The sequence below is a fragment of the Gymnogyps californianus genome, chromosome 12, assembly GCF_018139145.2.
Source record: "Gymnogyps californianus isolate 813 chromosome 12, ASM1813914v2, whole genome shotgun sequence".
NCBI classification, from domain to species: Eukaryota; Metazoa; Chordata; class Aves; order Accipitriformes; family Cathartidae; genus Gymnogyps; species Gymnogyps californianus.
In genome coordinates, this window is record NC_059482.1 from 5,550,361 (window position 1) to 5,575,677 (window position 25,317).

At 39.5% G+C, this 25,317-nt stretch overlaps 1 protein-coding gene across 1 annotated transcript in view; it reads right to left on the minus strand.

The window, feature by feature from the left end:
• Nucleotides 1–5,677: 5,677 nt before the first annotated feature.
• GAN (gigaxonin) overlaps nucleotides 5,678–25,317 on the minus strand; it is a 28,568-nt gene continuing 8,928 nt past the window's right edge. The window contains exons 2-11 of the mRNA XM_050904126.1: nucleotides 19,937–20,051; nucleotides 18,723–19,073; nucleotides 18,031–18,248; nucleotides 16,983–17,104; nucleotides 16,384–16,496; nucleotides 15,146–15,295; nucleotides 14,707–14,843; nucleotides 14,054–14,182; nucleotides 6,820–6,929; nucleotides 5,678–6,048 (exon numbers count right to left, since the gene is read on the minus strand). Coding sequence (XP_050760083.1) covers nucleotides 5,867–6,048; nucleotides 6,820–6,929; nucleotides 14,054–14,182; nucleotides 14,707–14,843; nucleotides 15,146–15,295; nucleotides 16,384–16,496; nucleotides 16,983–17,104; nucleotides 18,031–18,248; nucleotides 18,723–19,073; nucleotides 19,937–20,051 — 1,627 coding nt within the window. The 3' untranslated portion in view covers nucleotides 5,678–5,866. The remainder of the gene's footprint in view (nucleotides 6,049–6,819; nucleotides 6,930–14,053; nucleotides 14,183–14,706; nucleotides 14,844–15,145; nucleotides 15,296–16,383; nucleotides 16,497–16,982; nucleotides 17,105–18,030; nucleotides 18,249–18,722; nucleotides 19,074–19,936; nucleotides 20,052–25,317) is intronic.

Below are 25,317 nucleotides of genomic sequence, written 5' to 3' on the forward strand. Positions count from 1 at the left end.
AATTGATTACTGGAGTACAACAGCAGTTAGATTCCAGAGTCACGCAGGGCATGGCTGCTCAGAGATGTCACCTTAAAGCCTGGCTACAATCCTTCCTACAGTAAGGAATTTCCCAGGAAAAAAAAAAAAAAACCAAAACAACAAAAACCATAGGGATGCTGGAAAGCAGGTGCCCAACCTAGCAATAAACTTCAGAGCACATGGACGTGACCCCTACAGAAAACGAGCGGTGCTTCACCCAAATCTTACGGGCTTTACAGTGGTATCTCCGAGTCAGCTTTTACTGCCTCACCTTCCCAATCCTAAGTGATCAGACAGATCTCCTTACTTTTCTTTCACAAGTAGTGTCGCACGGAAACACAGACCCTACTGACGCAGCTCTCAACTCCAATAACAAACAAGGAAGAGCAACAGAAAATGGCAAATGTCAAAAGGCTACAGCACTGACGACTGAAAAGCAGGCCTATACTCATTCCTTAACGGTAAAAGGAAATACTCCAAGTTAAGATGGAAATAGTAGCTTCTAACTGCTAAACAAACGTATATAATTAACACCCCTCCCACCCACTTGAAGAAGCTGTTTAAGTACTCCAAAGAGTTAAGAGAACACAAACCCCAAAACCTTGATGCTGACATAGAGGCAGAAAGGATCCATACCCCAAATTAAATATAACTCCTTGGAAAGCATCGCGGTGAGTGGCACCAAAACATACCTTAGTTACAATCTTCAGTATGCCTGTGTCCCTGGGTATAGTCACACTTCCCGAGACACAGCTTTCCTTCTGCAGATAAGATTAATTCAAACAAATTGCACTTTATCTAAATATTTATAATTTTAAATACTAAAACCCGTTGTCAGCTGCCATTTATTATATGCTTGCATGGCACTAGTGCTCTAATAAAGAGCAAAGTGTCCATATGCATCACATGGAGTGATGTCTCAAGGCAGCTGTGAAGAGTAACACAAACCTGCAGAACAGTATTAAAAATAAGTAAAGATCTACAGTGTTTTAAATAGCATTCATTTAAAAAAAAAAGAACCACTGCTCTTGTTTGGAACACAGTGAATTTTAAGCATCTCTGTATTTTAATAGAACAGTTGAATTATTGTTATATACAGAGGAGACCAAAAGTTTGGCACTTGTAACAACTTGCATTTGTTATTGCATCCTGCACTTTGCATGGCACATGCACGTTACCAAAACCCATGCAGGCTGTACAGCCACAGTATTTATGGAACAAACTAGAGAAACCGCAGTTCAAAAAGGGAAAAATGCTCCCTAAACCCCTCACTTGTGTACTTGTGCATTTACCAAGTCATGCAGGCACAAGAAATATTGCAAAAAAGAAATTAAGCTGCCTGGTGTTTTCTGGAAGGGGAGTTTATAAAAGCAAGCCAGGCGCTTCAAGTAGCTTTGATGAAAAAACTCCTTTTTTCAGCAAGAACTCTGCTTCAGCAGGCAGGCTGTGTGACGTGCAAGTTTTGCGCAGTCAAAAGCAAAAAGGATACAGCCTGCCCACAGTTATTAGTGAACTGATTTTGTAAATTCGCCTTTGTTTTCAGATTCACCGCTATCCTTTTGTGTAATCGCATATTAATTTGCCTTCAATTTAAAGATGAGGTACCCTCACCGCTACAGAAAGTCACTTGACCAGGAACAGCTGAGTTGATACAGCATTGTCACTATACCTAAAACTTAAGGAATAGCTGATAAAATATTTGAGGAGAGGCAGACCTTGCTGTGGCATAACAAAACAGAAGACTTTTCAGGATGCCTCTTTTTCAGGTTATAAAACCAGAAAGGATGAGAATTTGAAATCCAACACTGACTCTTTAGGAACATGAGCATCTCACAAGGCCAGGTAAGGAACGGAGGCCAGGCCAGGTGTGTGCCTCCCTATGAAACTCATGAGATTTATTTTATGAGAGCAACAGCACTTTACACCTTTGCTTCTGTCATCACTCTTTCTGCTGTGCAGAGCAGCCACAAGACTACACACGTAAAACAAGCACAGAGGACACTGTTGTGTGCTTAGGGTATTATCTCTTTTTTCCCCACTTGCACACTCAAACTTTTGACGTTACCCTTAAATTAGCAATTCCAGAGTTTTTCAAAAAATAACCTGTGGCACATGGAAAAGGAAGAGGAAACTTTTGGGAGGGGAATTGTGGTAAGAGGTGCAGTGAGGGGAGAAAAAAGCCACCGCTGTACCCATCTTCCACAACCCCTACCCCATATTTGGTGATTTTCCTATTACAATGGCTGGGGTTTGTCCAATTCTACAGCCGGGGGAAGGAAAGGAGGCAGAGGCCCAACCTCGCCAGTCCTCCTTTGGGATTGTGCTGAGCTTGACTCAAGATGCAACCACCTGAGACCTGCACCCAAGGACCCAGCCCTGATCCGAGGTGTGGTGGGCACCAAGTCGGTGGCACTCTTCAGCGATACAGATGTTGATCTCAAAACATCAGCATTTCAATGCTGTGACGAACTCACAAGCCCAGCGAGGCACCCAGTTTGGTATATCAGTAAGGAAGGTGCCTGAAAACCTGATGCTTGGAAGCCAGCAGACTGCCCAGACAGCTGGCTAAGAAAATCATTCAGAAAGTCACCTGTGGGGGAATTGGCTGAATTTGAGCGCCGATTCACGAGCTGGAAGGAATTAAGGCTACTGTGCCAAGCAAGGACAACTTAAACAAGTTTCTAAACTGCCAAACCACCTAAAACCCCTGGATTGCAAACTGAGAAAATTCATGAGTTGTTTCCCATGTGGTTCAGCCATCATGTGCAGGGGTACGCAGCCACCAGGAAAGCAGGGACAGCTGGGCTCGTGGCATGCACCAGTGAACCCAGTTCAATCTATTGCTGTTCGCACGTTCAACATGCTCAGGAAACTGGTGACCTCCCTCCACTCAGCACCTCTGGTATCAAAGCCTCCCTCCTCTACTGAAGTCAACCACCTCTTTGCCAAGAGAAGTCAGAGGTCAGCTGTCCCTCTCTCATACGCCACCACCTGTACAATCCGGCTCTCCCTGGAGAAAGGAAAGCCTTGGCTTCAAAGCCTTGCTCCAAACTGGGAGGCAATCAAACCTGGTTATTGCACATCCCAAGAGATGCACGCATCACCGGGCTTGCAGATCAGAACTGGACAGACAGACAGACACAAGTCAGACCCCGAAAGATGCATCCCTTCCCTCCTACACACACAGAGGCTAGAACATCTCCTGGATCGGCCCCACAGACAATGCAGATGGGGAATGATCCCCAGCCCCTTGAAGCAAGGCCAAGGAAGCCAGTTTTGAGATCTCGAGAGAGCTGAAATCTTCAGCTTCGGCATGCACCCGAAACTCCAGGAGACAATGTCTCTAGAGACTCGGTCCCTGGCCGCCAACTGCACAAAAAGTGACAGGAGTACACGCGTGCTAAGAAATTAAGTTTGTAACTGTTTCAGGTGAAGAGGCTTAAACTTCTTGGTCAAATCTCACCGAGTGCATTCGCAACACACTCCAATTACCAGCAGATTTGTTTGTTTTATTTATGTTTTAAAAAAAAAAAAGAATACCTACTGTTAATCCTACTTTAAGTGTAAACATTTGGTTCAATAACTTTAACTGCAAAACACTGCTAGAGTATATATGATTTGGATTTATTATGTGCATTTATTACTTAGGTTTTCTGGATGCAGAATGCCCTCAAGTGTACTGGGAAGCTACAGGGACTCAAGAGATAGCAGCCTGCAATATTCAGAATAATATTTTCAAAGTTTTCTAAGCCACTTAGAAAACTGAGCTCAAAAGTGAAATAGATACTTAGGAACATTCATCACTTTTGAATATGGGATCTTGGCACTTTGTCTAAGAAAAAAAAAATTGAACAATGTAAGATTTTCAAAAAAGGGAAGTTTTACAGATAAACTAACAGCACTTGATTTATTTCACAAGACAGCCAAGGATGGAAATAGTGGTTCACATTTCTGTAGTAAAGCACTATATATAAATTTAAAATCTGAAGACATATATATACACACACCAAGTCTACTGCAATGCATAAATATATAAACTTTTTAATATGCCAACTAATATAGGTCAGAAAATTGATGTATATAGTTCAAGTTTTGCAGCACTTCAGCATTGTAAAAAAATAAAAAAATAAATAACGGTCAATGGATTGGCTGCTGCCCTCTTTTTTTTTTTTTTCCCCCACCCCTTTGCTCAGAATCAGAGTAATTCCAACCACACACCAGCGCTATGGAAGGACTGAGCAGAACTAAGTTTCAGAATATCTCTTCAAGGAATATTTAGTGAAATATAACTATTTTGTACTAGTTTGGGATTGTATTTCAGCATATCTAAGATGATTCAATAAAGATGACAAAGGTTTACACTAACACAACTGAGGGCAGAGATTGGCTTGTCTGAGGTCCACAAAGTTGCAGAGTGGAAAGTATTGTATGTAGTTATAATACTGGTTATACAAAGTCTCTTTTTCTGAAGGGCAGGAGGTCTTGTTTCTATTTCCATCTCTCTCATTTTGTTCCTTTTAAATAAATACAGGTTACGTCCCACCCATCACAACAATAATGAAATAAAAAATTGAGGTAAAAGTGTTCTACCAGCTGATCTTGACTATGAACAAAAGTCAATTAAATATCGCTACTGATGTGAACAAGACTTAGTAAGAAACAAAATGCAAGATACTAAATTCTTCACTATAACCACACCATAAAACCCAGCTTTCAAAGTCAGACAGCAGTAAACAAGACTGTACCTTAGCACGGAAATCATTAGTAAACCAACTTTTGATCCCAATTTAAAGTCGCTGCACAAATTTTCCTCAACTCTTAGTCCAAAACCCATTTGTTTTCTGCAAAAAAAATATATCCTTGTCATATTTCACCTTTGTTCTAACAGAGATAAAATGCACCTTTCTATAATCCTCAGTCTTAAAAACCATTCTTAGTTTGCAAGCTATCTGAAGTAAAAAGGAACACAACCTATTTTCTTTAATTTGTCAAGTTTTGTTGTCTTTTACCAAAAGCAGCAATCATCATTAACCGTTCCAAGCACTGTTTCCCTTTCTACTTCAAGGAAACAGCCACCAAAGCCCACACAGAAATGCACACCACCCATCTGTACACCAGTTCATCAGGCTATTCAAATGACAGCATCGAAAAAACACTTTACTTCTGTGTAGTATACTGTATCCATTTCAGATTAGTCCACTTTAAATATATTAAAAATACTTGTAGGAATGAAAACATTGCAAATGAATGAAAAACCGTATGTACACACCTCCACCATTTTTAGGCACAGACCTTAACTTTTGAGGAAGGACTAGAAATAAAAGGTGCAACAACCAACATCTCCTACGGCATTATGGTCAAACAACAGTCTTTGCAGTACACCAGGGAGGTTGGTTATCATATAGCTTCTGTGTGTTATAGCTATCCAGTCCAAGATAGCACATTTATTCTTATCAGTTCCCCTCAGGGGAAACGCATGTTAAATCTTCTTTGCTTTTCAATAAACTTCGCCAAAGGAATACCAATTCCCATCTGTTTCAGACACAAAAAACCTCCTTCAATAACACTGTTTAACTCCAAATGGTTACGACTGAAGGTGTTTCCTTGATCCCCCCTTTTATTTCCCCCCCTCTCTTCTTTTTAATGTATACTTAAGTTATTTGTTCCCGAAACAAGAACTGAGACTCAAGCTTTTTAAGCATTTAAAACAAAAACAGTTACCATACCAAAGCACAGCATACAGTGTAAGTTTCAGCTGTAATTTCTCAGCTTTTCCTTTATATAGAGCTATATTATGGTGGACTGCGCAGAATTCTTCCAGTCTCCTCCACTGTCAGCATACGGATCACGGAGAAGGTACGCGAATGCGGAATAATCCTTGTTGAAGCTGCAGTCGAAAGAGCTTGCAGTTTGCGATCCGCAAAGCTGCGCAGCCAGTACGGCGGAGGTCCGATGGAAATAGTGGTTTAGTGCGCTGCCAGGTTCCCGTGCTTCTTTTAAATTCTCTAACATAGTCATAATTTGTACCTGAATTCACACATGCACAAAAAAAGATAAAATGCTTAAAACATCCTGTAGCTATCACCGCTTTTAACCGCTAATAAGGCAAATAGGTGAACAAGAGCATGCACAGAAACACAAATCAATTTCTGGATGTACGGTTGAAATTATTGCCAAAAGAAAACTACTATGACATTTCTTATCTACTTAAACCACCGCATTTGGAATTTCGCTCTTTCATATTTTGTAGAAAGCCCTGTTACACACTCATATATGTACATATGGCCATGAAAACATGTAGTCTTCCAAATGTTTTTTACAGTTCGTGGCCAGCTGCTGAAAGCTGAGTATGGAATATGTTTGTTAGTACACATTTATTCGGTTGGGATTTAGAGCAAAGAGCCACTATCACATCCATATGAACCACTGGACAATGTCCCCAAAATGCAGATCCACCTGCTTACTGCTGCAAACACAGGAGAAACAACCTCAGGCACTAACATTTTTTCTTACATTCAGACAAATGCAGTAACATACTCTTAAGTCTTGATCTCTTCTGATCTTCAACCTGCTAATCAACCAAATGCTTATAGCACTGAATTTGTTTCTGAAGAGCTCCACTGTACAAAACCAACCTGTACATTTCTGTATGTCCAGCATAATTCCCTGAAGACAACAGTAACTGAACAGAACATAGTCCCAGCCTTTTATTCTAAAAAAATTTGGTCTCATTAGTGCCACGTATTTAAAAGACTGGAAGAAGACAAGCAACAGGAGGTTATTAGTTCTAATTCTGACCTGTATCAAGATCTCCAATCACATATATGCTGGCTCCAATGGGCACAGCTCCATACACGAAGGAAGAACTAGTTGGGATACATAGGTTCTGGTCATTCAGATAAATCCACCTGTAAAAATAATAATAAAAAAACTGGTATGCAATTTTATTGAGCACATTAAAAAAAATTCAGGTTCTTTTTGTAACTGCCATCTTTGAATCAAAAGCAGAGTGTACAAGTTAATATGTTATGTAAAAACTGTTGGGAATATCGTCTAGTTCAGGACAGTCTTGGCTTTTCCTAGCCAGGAAAAGCAATTGGTACTGCTGTTTGGGAAGCTTGGGATACTTTATCCTGAAGTTACTTTATTTCAGAATTGCTCCACTCATCTGTGTAATCTATCTGGAATAAGTTCTTCTTGCTGCCACCCAGAGTGACCTTCTGGAAGACAGCAGGCATATGAGAGCCTCTTCTACAGCAGCTATGCCAGTCAATTTTCCCTACGGAGAAAATTTTAGGCAGCTTTGTCTTAAAATCAGTAGACTCACAAAAGTCATATAAGTCTTAGTAGTCCATACTAGGGGAAATAACAAATTGCTACATTGCAAGGCCTCGTTATTAAGCAGTGCCTTCCCCCATATAATTCCCTAACTGCTTTAATTGCACTTTATGAGCGACAAGAAATCCCCAGTCAAGCAAGAAGAATGCAACACTTGGCAATGCTTAACTTTAAACAAGGGAGAGAAGACTGGAAATCAAAATGGTAAGGGATTTTGGGAAAGAAATTAAATGTCCATCACCTGGAATTGAAACACACCTTCTCGATCACATAGCAGGCTCTTTTCAATCACTTTCTACCTCCTACTATAATCTTACGAGTCCCCTATGTTCATTTTAAGCATATTCTCATTTCAACACTACATCAGCCTGATCTTTCTATCAAGTGAAAAGCAGCTTTCCGTGTTGAAGCCTTTGGAAAGCAGGTAAGTATGTACTCATCACCCACGTGGGACACTGGCTTATAAAGTCGTCCCATTTATCTAGAGTTGTCAGCATCCTCTCTATGGTTCTGAAACAAATTTCTACAAAATGCTGCTGCACTTTTGCAGATCCTGTCACAGTTACTATTTATAGACCCTGAAGACATACAAATCAATGCTATTTTAGGTGACTGCTCCTAGATCTTCTATTAAATAATTTACAGAGAACAGGAAAGTTTGAAAAACCTTTGAAAAGCATTCCATGTATTTTCATGGCCATCCCTGGTTAACTTGAGGGAAAAAGTTAGGAAATATCCTCACGGATACTACTGATCTTTGAAAATTCTGCATTATCTTAACTCATGATTCAGAAGTAAGCCTCTCTTCTGGCACTGAAGGAGAGGCTGCTACATATCAATTATCTTGGAGAGAGAGATCAATTTTTAAAGGCCAAATGAAAGGATTAGCTGTCCATTATTTTGTCTGTGCTACACACCGAAGGATTAAGATTCTGCAGAAAGCAAGGGAATGGTTTGTAGCTGTCACAGAGGACAACAGATGAACTGAGAACAGAGAAAAGGAGAAGTCCTCTACACTGATTCCGAAACTCTGTTACAGAGCAAAACACCTTGCACCATATTTCATCAGTTTCTTTTCCTTACTGTGGGAAGAGGGCACAGTCAGTATTTTCACTGCTTTTTAGCACCAAGTTACCTAGAATTATGAAAACTGAGCAAGTGGCAGAGAAATGCAGGAGGAAGACTGCAATTTCTTTCTTTTCTTTTTTTTTTTTTTAATAGTAAATACAGGACCATGTTAAGGAAGGGAAAAATACAATTAGTTCAGTAGTCTAGCTACTGGTCAAGCTTGGGCTTGGAAAATATGTGAGCTTCAGGGGTTTATCCGCACTAGACACTCAGGGTTTTGGAGTTTAAATAAAAAAAACCAAAACCACCAAACCCAACAGTGTGAGGCCCAAGCATTTTCCTACTGTGCATCACGAAAGGACAATATTAAAGTATCTGTAGTTGCTCATGAAAATTCATTCTCAATCTTTCTAAACGCATATGCTTTAAAAAATAGGCACAACTTTTCAGGAACGCTTACAGCAGCTTTAGCAGTTAAAACTAGGAAGGAACAAAGACAGGAAGGGCAAGGGGTCACGTTTCATCAGACTCTGACTAAGCTCCAGCTTAATGTGGGTTGTGCCTGCTGTTTGAACAGTATGGAAAAAACACCACGACAAAAAATTCACAATCTTCAGGAATTTGAAAACACTCCTTGGAACATAACTCTTGCGTACTTCCCTGGGATGGCTCTACTCAAACCAAATCCGAGAGTAGCGGGGGGGAAGGCATGTACCTCTGTAACCACAGACACAAATGATCGCTCTGAAACTGAAATATGCTTCCACTCAAATTAAAAAAAGGGGAACGAATCCCAGTTTTCGGTCTTAAAGTGATAGAAACAAAATAATCCATCCACACTGCTGTAATTAACAAGCAGGATGGTAACTATTTTATCTCCCAGTGGGAAGTAAATAAAGATGTGATACAGAACCAACATATTCCAGACACGACATGTCACCTCAAGCTCACACCAGCTGTGAAAGGAAGCCTACAACTGAATGAAAATCTTCTCCGCGTTCCTCTCATCTGACAGCGCTATCAGTCAGCCAGTTAGTTTTCTCATTACATTTACATAAGCAATTTCTTTTAATAAAATTCCTGCACACTGAATGGGAGAATCTTCCTAATTACACATACTACGTTACAAGATTATTTAGTTCACTACTTACACACTGCTGAAAGCATTTCCTTATTTTTACGATGTTCCAGTAGCAAAAAGAATATTTTAAAGGAGTTTTTACCAAGTATTGCTTCTGAACAAGTCTCTCTCACTTTTATCCCCCTCAATATCTGCAAATTTTGATAACGTTTTTGAACCAGGAGCTCGTGAAAAGAAGGAAGAAAGCCTACCCCACTTACAGACCACCAGTGAAAGGCAGCAGTGGCTATACTCAAGGACAGAGCTCCACCAGCAGCTCTTGCAAAGAATCCTAAAGCCAATTTGTACTCTATTAAATATTTCCAAATATCCACACTGAAAAGAAAAAAAAACGCAGTGTGTACAGACATCATCCAATTCTCCACACACCTATGTGATGCAAAAAAGCGTATTATAAATTATGAACTCTGGTAGAAGGAAAGACTGACCCATCAAGGTCTTTAATATGTAGTTAAGATGTCCTGCTTTTTATGGAGTAGACCAACACTGGATCATTGAGTGAAGGATACTCTTACATCTCCATCTCCCACTTTCATATTTTTTTAAATCTATTTTTAGCTTGATCGATATTTGAAAAAACAGGATGCAATGTACACAAAGCTCAATCTATAGCCTTTGAAAAACAAATCTACTTCCTGAAAAAAACTGCAGTCTGACATACAGATTCTCTATCCTCGGTTCACTTAAATTCACTCATGCACATAACTCTAAAGACAGGCTGATAAAACATTTATTAATCGAAAAATCTCAGTTACAGAAGTACTTCAAATATGAGAATTATTTTCTACATTATCCTGTCCACATTTCATGTGTATGTTAGTATTCTGTCTCACTTCATTTATTTTATTACTTGTTTATACAGTATAGCTTAACAGGAGTCTCAATGTTTATTTTTTTGCTAGTGTGAAGATCTCGGCATAACCCTAGTCTTTAGAAAAGTCTGCGTCATGGTTAAGAATAACAATTTTGAAAGACTCTGCACTGTGAGTTATTCTGGAGCAAGTTACTGTCAAAGTATGCAATATTAAACAAGTTAAGCTGCAGTCCTTTAATCCAATTCAAGCCAGAATTATGCCAGTTTATAAGAATTAATATGTTTATATACTGATGTAAGTACATACTTAGATATATACACTAAGTAAAACCCGTAACTCAGATCCTCATGGACTCTGGATGCCTAGGATGATGCTGGACCCTGTATTCTCAGGTAATGGAAGCTGAGGCACGTATGAAAAATGATGCAGATCACACACGTGTGCATTGCTACGCACCACCGTAAACCAACAACATCTGATGCCTGAACTCACAGTACAAAAAATTCTTTCCATTCAAAAAGAAAGTGAACGTGCTGGAGTTCTGCACTTACTTAACAACAGCTGGAAAAGTCTGTAGCGCATTATGAAGTATGCAATACCGATATGTAACTATTAAAAAAACACTATGAATTTTGGTTTGAGACTGCTAGAATTTATACACTGTGCTTTTGACCCACTGCTGCTAAATGATCTTGCAAACATACTCCTCCTTTCCACAAATCCCTCTTAACCCAACACTTTTGGACTTCCGTCAATAAAATACACATACACTGTCAATGTGATATTTCAGCTTTGACAGTTCTAGTATTATTCCTTCACTGTAACTACAAAAAGAATATGCGCTGTGGAGTCTGAAGGTGCTTATATCCTTCATGACGGCTTTTTGAAGCTGCTGGTTTGAAGGGGACTGATTACCTTTATTTGTTTCAGAAACTATTGCTGAGGAAATAAATGCACTTTTCAAATATAAATTAATAACCTTGTAGCAATTGCATAATGTTTAAGATGAAGCATCAGTCTTTGTATATATCACATTAACTATGCACTAAGGAACTGAGAGAGAGTTATTGTCCACCTGCGGTAAAATCTATAGCATCACTTACATTTTACTCTAGAGTAATGATGCACAGCAGAGCATATGATACTCAGTGCAAGTGGAATTGCCTAACTAAGCAAACACACACATTGGTATTTATCATAAGGTTTTCACAGACTTAAGAGAAGCATATTATTTAAGCTTTCATCCTTCACTCAAAATAAAGTGATTTAGATTTGTTTTCTGCTATTTCTGAATCAGCCCAGGAAATAATACCCTCATGTTTTCCAGAGAGACAACTTGCCTTCATTTGGTATTCATTCGATATTTGTGAAACACTATTATAATGAAATTATGATAATTTTCCAGATTCAATCTTACTTCAGAGAAGAGTACCAGACAACAAAGTATTTTGTCTCGGTATTTGGCAGGCAGAAATATTTGCTAACCACATTTTGAAGGGAAGTCCCTTTATGGCTATTTTCTCTCTTCTCCACATAGATACAACTGCTCAGGTCTCACAGTCACTGCCACAGCCACCCTGAAAGGCATCCCTCCTGCCCAACACACCCAGGGTACCGAAATCCGGGCTTACTGTTAGACCCCAGGAGCTGGCGTGCTACAACATAACGCAGTAACACTGCACCCTCTTCTGGCCAGTAACACCCCTTCTGCCTCCCGGGGCTGGAACTGGGGGCCTTCCAAAACCAGAGAGCACAAACCCCAGCTAGCAGAGCACTTGCTGCAGAAGCAGCGGCCATCGGCCCAGTCTTCGCTGGCCCTCCGTTTCCAAGGGAAAACACACAACCTGTGAACCGTCTGCAGTGCAAGCCCACATTGATGCCGAGTTACGTTTCTAAGCTCAAATTCTGTGCAGTGGCAGAGCAGAAAGGCAAAGTCTGAACATCTCAGCAGCCCTCAATGCATGCCTCCTCCAGCAACTCGAGACTCAGATTACTTGCTGCTGCCTCACCTTCCTCTGTGCCAGCACAGCCCTCGTGCCACGTGCACAACATACGGGGTGCTAGAACAAGACCTGAAGCAACAGGATTTCTATTATAATTTTACTTGAATCCTGTAACACCTCTGGGATGCCACCAAGTAAAGACACAAATACACGCATTAGAAATACTGCCGGGCAGGCGTCTGCGCTGCAGTCAGCAGGTGGCACCAAGGACTCACCTGCAGCACCTAGGCTGGAACCTCCGAGCTTTTTCAAACTCCACTTTATGAAAGCTCAATCTGTATCAACCAGTGAAACAGGTTTACAGTCGCTGGTGAGGAATCATGAGCTATTATATACCACCTTTTGAAGAACAGAATCAGCCTGGAAATATTTCAGGCAAATCAACTAAAAATAGCAAGTAGGAGACAAGGGAGCACTTCTTTCCAGAATTCTTTCCCTTTCAAAGACCTCTTGCCAAAAAGTTAATCAACTTTTAGCATTTCCCCACATCCCCGTAGGGCTAGAAAATGCTAGACAGCATCAGCAGCAACAGCCTTTCTTATCTGTCTGCTTCCTATAACCACTTTAAAGAATGTTTTTTTCTCCAGCTTCATTTGATTATAGCTAGTTTAGACATCACTTTGAACAACATAGAAGACCTCTTCATACAGAAAGTAAAGTCTCTTTACAACCACATCTTGCAAGAAAATTATATAATGAACTTACATCTACTATTCTATTTTTGTGTGCTTTTATACAGGCCACAGTCATAAATCAGTCTTGATCTTGTAATACAGACGTGTTAATCTCCTCCACTGTCAACAAGCCTTGAAACACCTGACCACAAAATCTTTTTTCAATTTAGTTTATAAAAAAAGAGAATCATCCAATTTATAGTTATATGCAAGAAAAAAAAACACTGGAGGAAACAAAGCTTGTCAGTTGTGACTGGACAATAAGGTGACTATACACAAAATCGTATGTAACGTAACATTTTGAATAGTTACCACATGTAGTCAGGTAGATTCCAATACCAAAGCCAAGAGATAACAAATGAAGTCATCAGAAGCAGATTCAAAACAAACAAAAGGAGATTAGCCACGCACGGTGTGTTGAGGCGGCTGTGGAATGTATAGCATCTATAGTGTCTTTCCTATGGCAAAAGCCTACATGGGTTCAAAAAGCAATCGGCTATAAACGCTTGGAACAAAAATGCATGAAATTTCTTCTCTCTAGGTTAGGAATTCCCTAAGCTGCAAATCCCTGGAGATAGGACTGGATCACGGAGAAGTAACCCTGTCCATACTTAGACTCCTCCATGAGCACTCACGAGGAGCCTAGGGCATGAGTACGGGTGGGGGCAGCAGTCCCCTGCACTTGGGGAAATCGCAGAGTGCAGGGGAAGAACCAGGCAAACTACCTGTACGATCAAGGTGTTTCCCCCGTTCAGGGGCACTCAAGACTGACATGGTGGCCCAGGGCTTTAGGCTTGGCATCTCAGAGGGACAAGCCACTGAAGCAGATGGACCTTTGGTAACAGCCATACTGGATCACAAAAGGTCAAACAAGCAACAGAGATGCATGGCACAGATCTAATACGCTTTGAAGTGCTGGAGCAAGGGCGGGGGGAACAGACAGGTGAGTGTGCAAGGCACGTATTTTCTATGTTTATAGCTGCAGCTAGTTACCTTTTAAACTCATCATGATAAAATTCAGATTTGCACGTCACCATCTCACTGGCTTGACTGTCATCACGACTCCTGACCCCGCCAAATACATAAAGCTCAGAGGCAACTCCGCAGGCCACTGCCCCAAATCTGAGAATCCAAGCAAGAAAAAAAAAAAAAAAAAGAAAAAAGCAACATATCAAAACCATTTCATATATCTTTCTAAACTTTCTCCATTTTTTTTACAATTTTTTTTATTTATACACACACACCCTCCCCTTATATGTTCAACAAGATTAGATGAGTCACGAATATGAATTGTAAGCACTTAATTCAGACCATGTAAAAGAACAAAACAGCAAAGTATTTATCTCTGGTCAAAACCTGAAGTTCCAATTGAACTACAACTTCTGGTTTTCATTTTGCATCAGGGTAGTATTAATTGTAACATCAGGAGTGTATTTTTACAAAATTTGTATTTATTGCTTGGATGCTTATCTTAACTCAGCCACGTTAACTACAGGCCACCATGATTCAGAAAGACACGGTGAAATTCATAGGGCCTCTGACAGCCATCTTCAGGTATTCACCACAGAAAGGACAACTTCCTCTCATCAAAGTGTTAAAAAAGGTTGTACGCAGCAGTCTAGTTCCCCCCTTCCATTTTCACTCACCTTCTCTCTTTCAGAGGACAGATTGCTGTCCACTGCTGAGTCCTAGGATCATAACACTCAACAGATTCAAAGAGTTTTCCGTAGGAGCCTCCACCCATTGCATAGATTTTCTTCTTCATAGCTGCATAGCAGCCAATCTTGTAGAAAAAAGAAAAAGTACATCTAAAATCACACACAAATGCACAGCATCGAGAGCTCAAAACTAACTATATACACATACACACACATATGTATTTGGGTTGCTTGTACCGCATGTCAAACAATGCTGTGCATAAAAATTCTCAGCCACAGTTTTGTTTTGGTATATAAAGAAGCTGCTCTCCCTCATTTCATTTTGAGACTATTTGTTACAGCTTCCACTTGAAGCAAAAGGTTGAAATATATATGTTGGCATTAACTATTTAACAATAAGTCATGCCATAACATACGTAGTTCTTACCTTTCTAACCATGGTCAAGTCTGGCTGCTTGGTCCAGGTCCGGCTATAAATATCATAGCTCTCCATAGAGATTAGCTCCCTTTCACCGTCCTCACCTCCCAGAATATACAGAATTCCATCAATCTCTACCACACCAAAATTATGCCGTGCCTAAGGAATATCAATAAAGTCAACATTGTAAAACATAACTGCCACTGTAAATAAATCAATACAATCTTTTTTTCAGCATATCTGTCTGCAAAGTGATATCGGTATTATGCCTGCTTTTTGGTTTGGTTTTTTTTAAACGGTGAAGTCCTAAACTCCAGAATAAGATTATTAATTTATTCAACTAAACAACACAAAGGGTATTCAAAAAAGACAGAGCAGCAAAAGCCAAAGAGACCACACAGAAATCTAAGAACAGAGCTTGGCTGTATTTCAGTTTGCATAGTGGTGGTCTCCACGATGAAGCTGTTGCTTTCAGGTCTCCACAGCAGCAACACTTGGACCCATTATTTGTGAAAAGACAGCTCTTCTATTTCGTACGTAGGAGCACAGCTACCCTCAGTCTCACAGTAAACAGGAAACATAATGTATCGTAAAGTCTTACTCATAGTAAGCAGGAAACTTAATGAATCGTAACTACAAATGTGGCCAAAACTACAGGCCTTTGCCAACCAGAGACTGTAATGAGGAAAATCCTGTGGCAAACAACAATTTCTTAATAAACACCCTATGCTGATTTTAGAAGATAAAAACCCAGGTGTATTAAGGATATATGTTTACAAATAATAAACTGTTGCTTTTTGATGGAATGCAAATATGAAGAAGGAAGCATTAACTCAAACCAAACCTAAATATGTCTGTGCAAGCCAAATTCTGTATGTTGGCCAGTCCTCTATCCATCGTTTCTGCACAGTCCGATCCCTCTGTCCATTTAAGAGTTCTCTTGTTTTAGCAGGCCAGTATACGCAGAACATTAAATACACTTTATGACTGATTCATTATGAAATTCCTGAAATTTTGTAGTTCATCTTTACAGCTAGTTCTTCACTAATTGTTTAGTTTTTCCAGACCGAGCAGTCAGTATCAGACCACAAGTATAACAACAGGATACAAACAGAAGTCAGCCTGTACCATGATTTTGAATGTGTAAGATGCAAGTGACTGGAGATTCAGAATAAAATTTTGCAGAAGAAAAGGAACATTTTGCCAAAGTAAAAACTTAAATGCCAACAGTTAGATAGTGATCTTGCCTCATTCATTGGTGGTAAGGAACTCCATGAATTGGTATCTGGATCATATTTCTCTCCAGAGCTTAGCGTTCCCTTGTTTTCATCCTGACCACCAAGCACAAATAAAAATCCTTCTGTAAAACAAAATGCAACATGACCTTAAGAACAGGACTCACACCTGTACACTGAGCAAGACAATGGGACTGGTGAGCTGTATCCTGGAATTCACTAAGAGATTCAGACCAGTAACAGGTCAAACTCTGGACTGGAGAAGGTAAAGCACATACTTATATCTGGACTCAAGTCTATCCCTGCAGATACTCTTCAACATATTCAGTGATGCAGCAACTAGAATTTACTTAAAAAACATGAAATACTCCTGGAGAGACAGATGTAGCAGATTCCCGCAAAATGTTGCGGGAATAGTGATTTTAAGACACTCAGATGACAGGGTTTTTCACAGAATCAAGTAATGTTTTGGGCAGACAAAGGGGAAGCATGAAATTACCCCAGTGCAGTCAATCTTAAAGAAAAAATATTATTATAAGCTGTATCTCAGATTTTGAGGCACTGGTAAGTTTTCATAATATCGACTTTATAAATACAAAGTTCCCCTTTACCTGCTGACAATACTCCATGATTGATCCTTGGAATACTCATAGGAGCAAGTTCAATCCAGAGCTGTCTATTGGGATCATAAAGAGGACACATACACCGCATCACTGAGGTTGGTTTCCGTGATCTGAACACAGGGTGGGGAGGGAACAAACAAAAACAGAAAGACAAGACAGAGTTTTACGAGTTCACTGCTAACAACCTGTGTCCAAAGCTTGCTTGGTCATCTTTTAATACGTATCATAAAGTGTGGCATTTCTCTGGTAAGGAAAAGACCCCCAAACCAAACGTGTGTAAAGTGAGTTTTGTACAGACTGGAGACACAACAAGCAGAGGCACTTCATTCGTACTGTATCTGCCTGTAACGTTTTTTATGAAGCAACTTTGAACAAACTAAAAAGAACTGATAGGGAGTATTAGTAATGTCTGACTAAAGCGATCCACACACTGATGTGCAAAATATTATTTGAGTATTTTATTACACTTCTGTAAAGAATAAACATCTAAGTGCTAAACGTATTTAAACGGGACAAAACCCTCCCCTCTACTGCAGGGGGTACTCAAGGAAAGAAAGGGATTATTGTGTGGAACAGGAATTTTCACCTGGCATCTCAGATGCACCAATAATAACTTTTTTTTGGAACCACAGCTATTATAAACAAAACAGTTAAAGCACGTGTTCATTATTTTTAAGATTTATTATAGATGCTTTTCAGATCATTACAAAAGTGTTTCTCCAACATTCTGTGCTTATTTTGAGTAAAGTTTACTCAGTTAAAAAAAAAAAAAAAACCAACAGCCAACACTTACTGAACAAACACCACGTCCTACTCTAAGTCTACTACATGTTCAATGTCAGAAAATTATCACAAAATAACTATTTATTGCTGCATCATTCACAAAGGTATTTTAGGTGTGTCTGACCAACTTAAAAACAAACTCAAATGATAAGAGTAATAAGCCCAATTAGGTGCACATACTCTCTGTGCCACAAATGCTAGACACTTGTATTTTTACCAGCTGTGATGACCCATGATGCCACTTCATACTTACACTCGTTCTTCTCCACCAACAGTCACTATACACTCCGAGTAACCCCGGGGCTTGAAGGAGGCCAGCATCGCCTCTCCCTGCTGGGGCGGCGTGAGGGGAATATTGTTGCATTCTTTGACGATCTCCCGTACCAGTGGTTCGCTCATCATCTGCTCACGTAAATACGCTGCATCTAAGCCCGAAACCCACACTGCTGACATGACATCCTTCATGTGAACCTACAGAAAGAGATAAATGCCAGAAAATCCCCCCAGCTTTATACAACAGCACGAAGGCACTTGTACATACAGATGCTTCTGTATTTATAAAAAACGTAAAAGAGTATTTTTGATATTTGGAAGTAGTAACAAAATCTATAATATAATGTTATTAAGAAAATGCATCAAGTCTTCAAAGTTTCACTACAAATGTGCTACTTGCTTTCCCTCTACAACAAGATATCATCAAATGTCAAAAAGGTACATTCTTTCCTTAATGCCTATTAAATAATAAAGAGAGCAGATGATATGTCATCAATACAAGTTTCACCCTTTTACTGCAACACCGTTGTCTGCATTTCAGGCAAAATGTAAATAATTCTATAAATGCAAGATTAGCCCTGAAAGAAATGTATCCATTTTAAGCTCCCACCAATTAGAATAAACACACTGATTTGGATCCCATTCAAATTATAAACATTTTGATGTCCTGACCTTTCTCGATTCTGAATCATGAGAAATCCACCTAATCACCGCTTCAAAGACGTATCTTTCGTTTCCAACATTGAGCTTTTCCATCGACAGCACTTCTTTCAGTTTTTGAGGAGTCAGTTCCAAGAATTCCTCTGTGCTGCTGACATCTCGAAAGTGAGTTTCCAGATACTCTGAGGCAAGGTAGTGAACATGATGCAAACAATAGTGCAGTGCAAAGTCCCGAATACCAATACAGTTCTCAGCAGCTATGCAACCTTCTAAAAACTCACAGCAGAGAGTTTTTAAGTCTGTAAGCAGCAGGAGATCAGCTGCCTGTACCACATCTTGGATAGTTTCTTCATTTAGCCTGATCTGCAAGAATCAATTTAGAAGTTATAGCTACTATCACTCATTTGTTTCATGACATGTCCGCATTCATTACACTCATTCTCAGTGGCTGAAAAATGGCGTATTAATGCCAGCGTAAAAATTACGAGAAATTGATATGACTACTACACGTTTATAAATTACCACAGGGATGGAAAGGCATTTGCTTGACAGAAGGTGTCAAGCAGAATTTTGCACCTGAAGGAACCATGAAATCACTCATCTAATCCGAGAACCTAAAATGCATTTTGCTGCAATTAATAATTTTTTAAATACACGTACAGACGAGAATTTCAAGCCACATCGCCTTTTCTTTTTCTGCTGAAAGTTAAACTTGTTCAGCAATCTCCATCTGGTTCCGAATAAACTGGACACACCAACTTTAATTCCTGCTAAGGCTACCGGCACAAAGATCTGAAGGGGCATGCTGTCAGCAACAAGAGGCCGGAGAGGCAGGCATGAGGGTCAGTAAGGGAGGATGCCTGATGTACTGTTCTGTTCAGTGATGGGGTCAATCTCTATTGCTGTCAATCCAGTTCTCTTTTACAGCTGTAAAAGACTGAGTGCTTTAGAGCAGGTTACTGAAGGCAGCCACAAATTTTAATACAAGCATTTGATATGACTCTTTTAAGAGTCCTCCTCCATGGCATGAGAAGAGCAGAGACAACTCCTGCAGAGCCTACTGCCTCTACTTCACATGCACAGCCCCAGTGTGATATATCACTTTGCGGAAGTTTCATCACAAAGCTTTAAACCTTGATAAGTTTATTTTTCAGGATAGCGCTGTTAAAACCCAGGTTATTTTACCAAATAATTCAATTTTCATCTAGTTTTTTTTAATACCATACCTGCCCACTGAAGATGTAATCTAGTATCTCTTTCATGATATCAACAGATATCCCTTCAAGTTCAATCTTGTACGTTGAGCCATCATCCTTTGGAGGATTATAATTCAATTTTGTTCTGAGAGAGGAGAAAAAGAAAAAAAGAAAAGCTCACAACCTGGGCATTGCTTGCTCTCAGTTTTCTGAAGAAACAAATGCTAGCTATGGATCACTTTAGCTCTAACAGAGATGTTAAAATCTTATAACATGATTTGAAAATTGTCTCTCTTGAATTAGCATGAAATGGATGCATGTATGGTCTCTAATATTGTTCATCACGTTTCCAAACTGAACAAATATGTTAGCCTTGCAAACTACTCAATGGCATCAAAGAGCCAAAGTAATTTTTTCCCAGCTCATTCATCACAAGCATTCAAAAACTTCACTCAGAACTTCAAACAGAACAGCAGCTCTGCTGACAGATGAAACTCAAGAATTTGCTTTGATAAAGGTGGAAAAAAAACCCAAACCAAAACAAAATCACTTTACAAAGAAAAAAAATAATTGTAGTGAGCAGATGTGATCAGAATATACACTGGCAGCACAAATATTTGGACTGCATTACTATTTTGTGTAGTTCGTGATGTTATCAGCCTAATGCTATGCCTGGCTGTAACCGAACTGTGCGCTCACAGTTGTAGGAAACAGCCCATGTGCTGCTCAGTCGAGCTTTAAATATTCATCTACATCAGTGGACGCTTCACTTATGAGCAGTTTCTTTAAAAATACCAGGAACAGTTTGACATGCCTTTAATTAGAATGGAGGAGGACTGGGGGGAAAGATGAGGAAATAATAATAATACAGCAGACAGCTTTGCTTTCCATCATCTGTTAGTGCAAACACTTTTACCAGGAAACACAACTTTAAGTGTTCAAAAGGGAGCAGTGGCCACCAGTCTAGTGAAAACAGCCACAAGAGCTAATAAAAGATCATTTTGAACATCTTTTTTCCACGCTTTATGCAACGAAGAATACATTATATAAAGACCAGAAAACTTGTTTCACTACCTCTGTGTAATATAGATACCTACATTTATATCACAGCACATTAAAATAAAAGCCTTAAAATATTTTTATATTCATTTGAATATATTCTTACATAGAATTAGTTTCTTAATGTGAAAAGCTGTGGCTTTGCTAAGCTGAAAGTATCCAGTTTGTCGCAGTCTTCCGCTATCCACTCTCATACTAAGTAAATACATAAATAGGACTTGGCTAAGGGCAGATTCTGCTTCACTTACTCATATCAGAATAAATTAGTTTCTCATAAAATAAGATATAACTCACATCAAATAAAATCCTAGTCTATAAGGAGCTATTTTTAAGTGTGAATAAGGATGGTAATTTTAGCCCTGAAGTTAATCGTATTTGGGTCTTGTTTTCACATCACTTTTCTATGCTGCAAGAGACCCATCGCCAGCGAGCAGAACCCCCTGGGAGATAACGCTAGTCTGATGCATACGTACAACTGTACGAGGTCTGAAGCTAAGATGCTTCGCTCTGTGTTTTTAAAGCACCTAGCACAAGTTGTAATACAAATAACAACAACAACAACAACAACATAACAGATTAGGAAATAATTTATTTCCTAACACTTGGAAGGAGATTAGAAAAATTAAGCCTGTTCTCTAAACAGTCTACGTGACTTCCAATAAAGTGCATGCTGCAATAGCAGACACTGATTTGCAACTTGTCAGCTGAAAACTTCTAAACCGAATATAGATCTCAAGCAATACCATACAACATGCATCTCAACTTGCACCATCCTTGCCCATGTGGAATGTGCATTTTTCATGCCTACAAGCTCCAAACGAATAAAAAGCATATACACACAGAGTAACACACATTTTCAACTCTAACACAGTGCCAAGGCTTCTTTACACACATTTTCAAATCTATCCAAAGTACCTCAATTTCAATTATGCCAACTATGCTCAAGTTTTGGGTTTCTTAGTTTGTAATGAAAGCTGCATCTTGTCTCCTGGGATGAAACTGTGTTTTCTTTTAATTTAACATAAAATCTATTAAGGCTTGCAGCGTCTGGCTTCCTTCACCAGAAAAGAGAGATAGTCAGATGGTATCTGGATCTCATACGTATCAGGTACCTATGAGTAGCTGGTATGGTCAAATACACAGCAGTATCTACACAGAACCTGGGTAGTCCAACACATTGTGGGGCTTAAAACAGATGCAAGGCATACCATAAACATGTTGCATGCCAGCACTAATGGGGAGATTAGGGAAAGGACTAGTGTTATGTATCACTAACTTTCATCTTAGCATCACCTGTACACACCCAAGCTTAAATCACCTCATTGCGTGGACTTTACACTGACACCTCCTGGTAACAAGAAAGTGTTGTTCAGAGTTTTTGTGTCTTATCAGGCTAGATGTTCTAATTACTGTGTACTTTTTCAGGCATCAACAGTTGTTAACCTGAAAAAAAACAAACCAGCCGCTGATGCAAGCCCAATACACAAACTCAAAGCAGAAAAATAACCTTGAGAACAAATCGATTGATTTCAAAGTTATAGATACTGCTATGTAGGCCAACATTCACCTTATGCAAATGCATACCACTTCAGACTAAGCTTTGTTCCTCTCATCTGTCCTGAGAAGCAGTAGTTATCCATCTGTCACACAACTTTGTTAGTTAATAAACTACTAGGTTATTTATTTTGGTACAAAGATTTCTGAGCTATGACACGAAAACCATTCCCAAACGGCAGCTGGAGGTCCTCCTTGTCGCTCATGTCAAGTACTGCAGGACAGCTACTGGCTGTTGGGAAGAGGGGAGGAAAAAAATGATGCAGGGATATATTATAACCAGGTTTGGGGCTGGAAAAGTTTAAGATAGAAAATTGTGAGTCTAATGTGGAAAGAAAGCTGAAGGAGGAGAAAAAAGTAGGAGGTATGTAAGTGGAGGGCAAGGAGCCATGTCTCCTCTTGCATCACCCAGCATCAGCTGTTACCTGCACCCACACCTCGCTAGCAAACTGAGGTCTGGGCATCCTTGTTACAACACATGCAACAGATAGAATGAGAACGTTTCAAAACACATTTGTTCCCAGTTCCGAAAGACAGACCGGACGGCACACAGTGAAACATTTAACCCTGGTCCTCTATCAAATTTCACTTTAGAAAAAAAGTTTCTAGCTATGCTTAAGCAGAGGTTTTCCAATCTGTCAGTATCCCGGGAAGGAGGATGCTTTCTTTCCACCATGCTCTTCCCCACGGTGATTTATTCAGCCTCTGATTTGTGTGGCTGAAAGCTGGAAGTGGCAATCAGCAATCCAAGGTGCAGAGATGTGCCCAGCTGCAGCACGGCTGCTTCTAACACATGCGTGTGAGAGCTTCCTGCTCCGGACAACATTTCTAATTACTTTAAAAGCACCCTAAGCTGCCAAACCACAGCAGAAAAGGCTGCCTCAGTCTTCCTTAATTCAGATGAAAGTCCAGAACATCAAGATTTAGAAGGAAATAAAAACCCCATAGCCAACCAGAAAACCCATTAGCTGGGAGCAGAGCACAGCCGAGACGCAGAGCTGGGGGAAACAAAACAAGGCAACTTTTTTGTCCTGTTTTCTTAAGTAATTTAATTTTGAGCAGCTTGACTCCATACATGTTTTAAAACAATGTTTTCCGTTTTGTAATTAAGAAGATCATCACTGTAAGTTGAAATTGCTTCCAGTAACATAAACAGCGTTCTACAAATGCATAACATCCACCCCAACCTCTTGTACCTGGGCAGGAAAACTGCTTGGCACATGCTATACCTTGAGCAAGCAGCATAAGAACAACTGGGTTTATGTTGTGTTTTGATGTTGTGTGTGTGTGACAAATTTAGAATCTGCTCTTCCGCATCACTTAAGGAATACAATCCTAACGAGTCATCTCAAATGACACTACATAAGGCAGAATGAGGAAAAAAATTCCAATACCTCTTCTGTATATGTAAGCAACAATATAAGCAAGGTAAATCATTAAAATGAAAACTAGGGCTTAAGAACAAACGTTGATATTGCTAGGAGTCACAATTCACATCTAATGGCATAAAACAGATTCAAATAATTAAAAAAAAAAACAAAACCAAAAAATAAACCAACAGATACATTTAACACTGTCCACAGTTCTTGTTCAAATTAAGATGGATCTTCCAACTTACCTCTTACTTTAAAAGAGCAAAACAAAGAAAAACACATAGTCATACGTCCAACCTTACAGCCAAGTCCCTGTGACAGCACTGTTGTGGGACAGTTAAGATGCATGAGAAGCACGTTGAGAAAGGGTCCATGTGTCTGAAAACTTGGTTCTCCTACCTTTTACAGGTGACAGTTTACAGGAGGGGGAATAATAATTTTTAAAAACCCAACAAAACAGAACAACAAACAAAATGAAAATCAAAGAATTCAGCTGCCACCGATAACAGTTGCTTTCCTGAGTCAGACATAATTCTGTGGGAATATTTTTGTCTTTAAAACCTCTGCCTTATTGTAAACTGTTATGAAAAGATAACTGATGTGTTTCTACAATAGTGACAGAAGTTATAAAGAGAACAACAGTGTAACTCTTGGAATGCTTTAATCCTTGCAGCACTGGTATATTGGTACCTAAACAGGTAAAGAAAACATCTGTCTGCAAAGACTGCGCCTTTGTAAATGAGAATGCTCTAGACCACATTCACCTCAAGCAGGTTTATGATATTTACAGTGAACAACAATTGAAAAATCTGGGAAACAAAAGACAGACGCTTTGCTTTTGATGCTTTGCAACACAAAACTTTTACCTGCTCTCACGTCATCGCACTGCAAACAATGCAGTTCGCTGACCTACTTACGCAGCTGTAGCAGGGTGTCAGGAAGCAAACTGCAGGAGACGAGGGAAACACTTGTCTTTTTGAAAGGAGCTGTCTTTCCAAATTAATGATTTTGCTCCAGATTAACTACAAGGGCTAGTCTACACAAGCTTTGCCAATATTGCCACACTAGCAAACCTTAGTATTAGAGTAGCAAAGCCATCCTTCCAAACCAGAGAGTCATAAAATTGGGTTTTGATGATATATCCTTTACCTGCACCAGTGTTTTGGCCTTCTCCAGAGAGCATTAGCATTTTAAAATGAAGTCACACCTCCAACAAATGTTTCCAGCAAAGACATGCGCCAAACCTATAACATGCTCACAAGGATGACTCAGTCCCAAAAATGGCAAGCAAGTACTTTGAGATTTTGCATCAGTAAGGAGACAACTTAAAAATTCTGCTTTTGATGCAAACATAAGGTCAATTTAGTCTCCTCCTGATCTGGGCTTCCTTATGTAGGTTTCAGTCTTTCAAGTACAAGCTTTCCA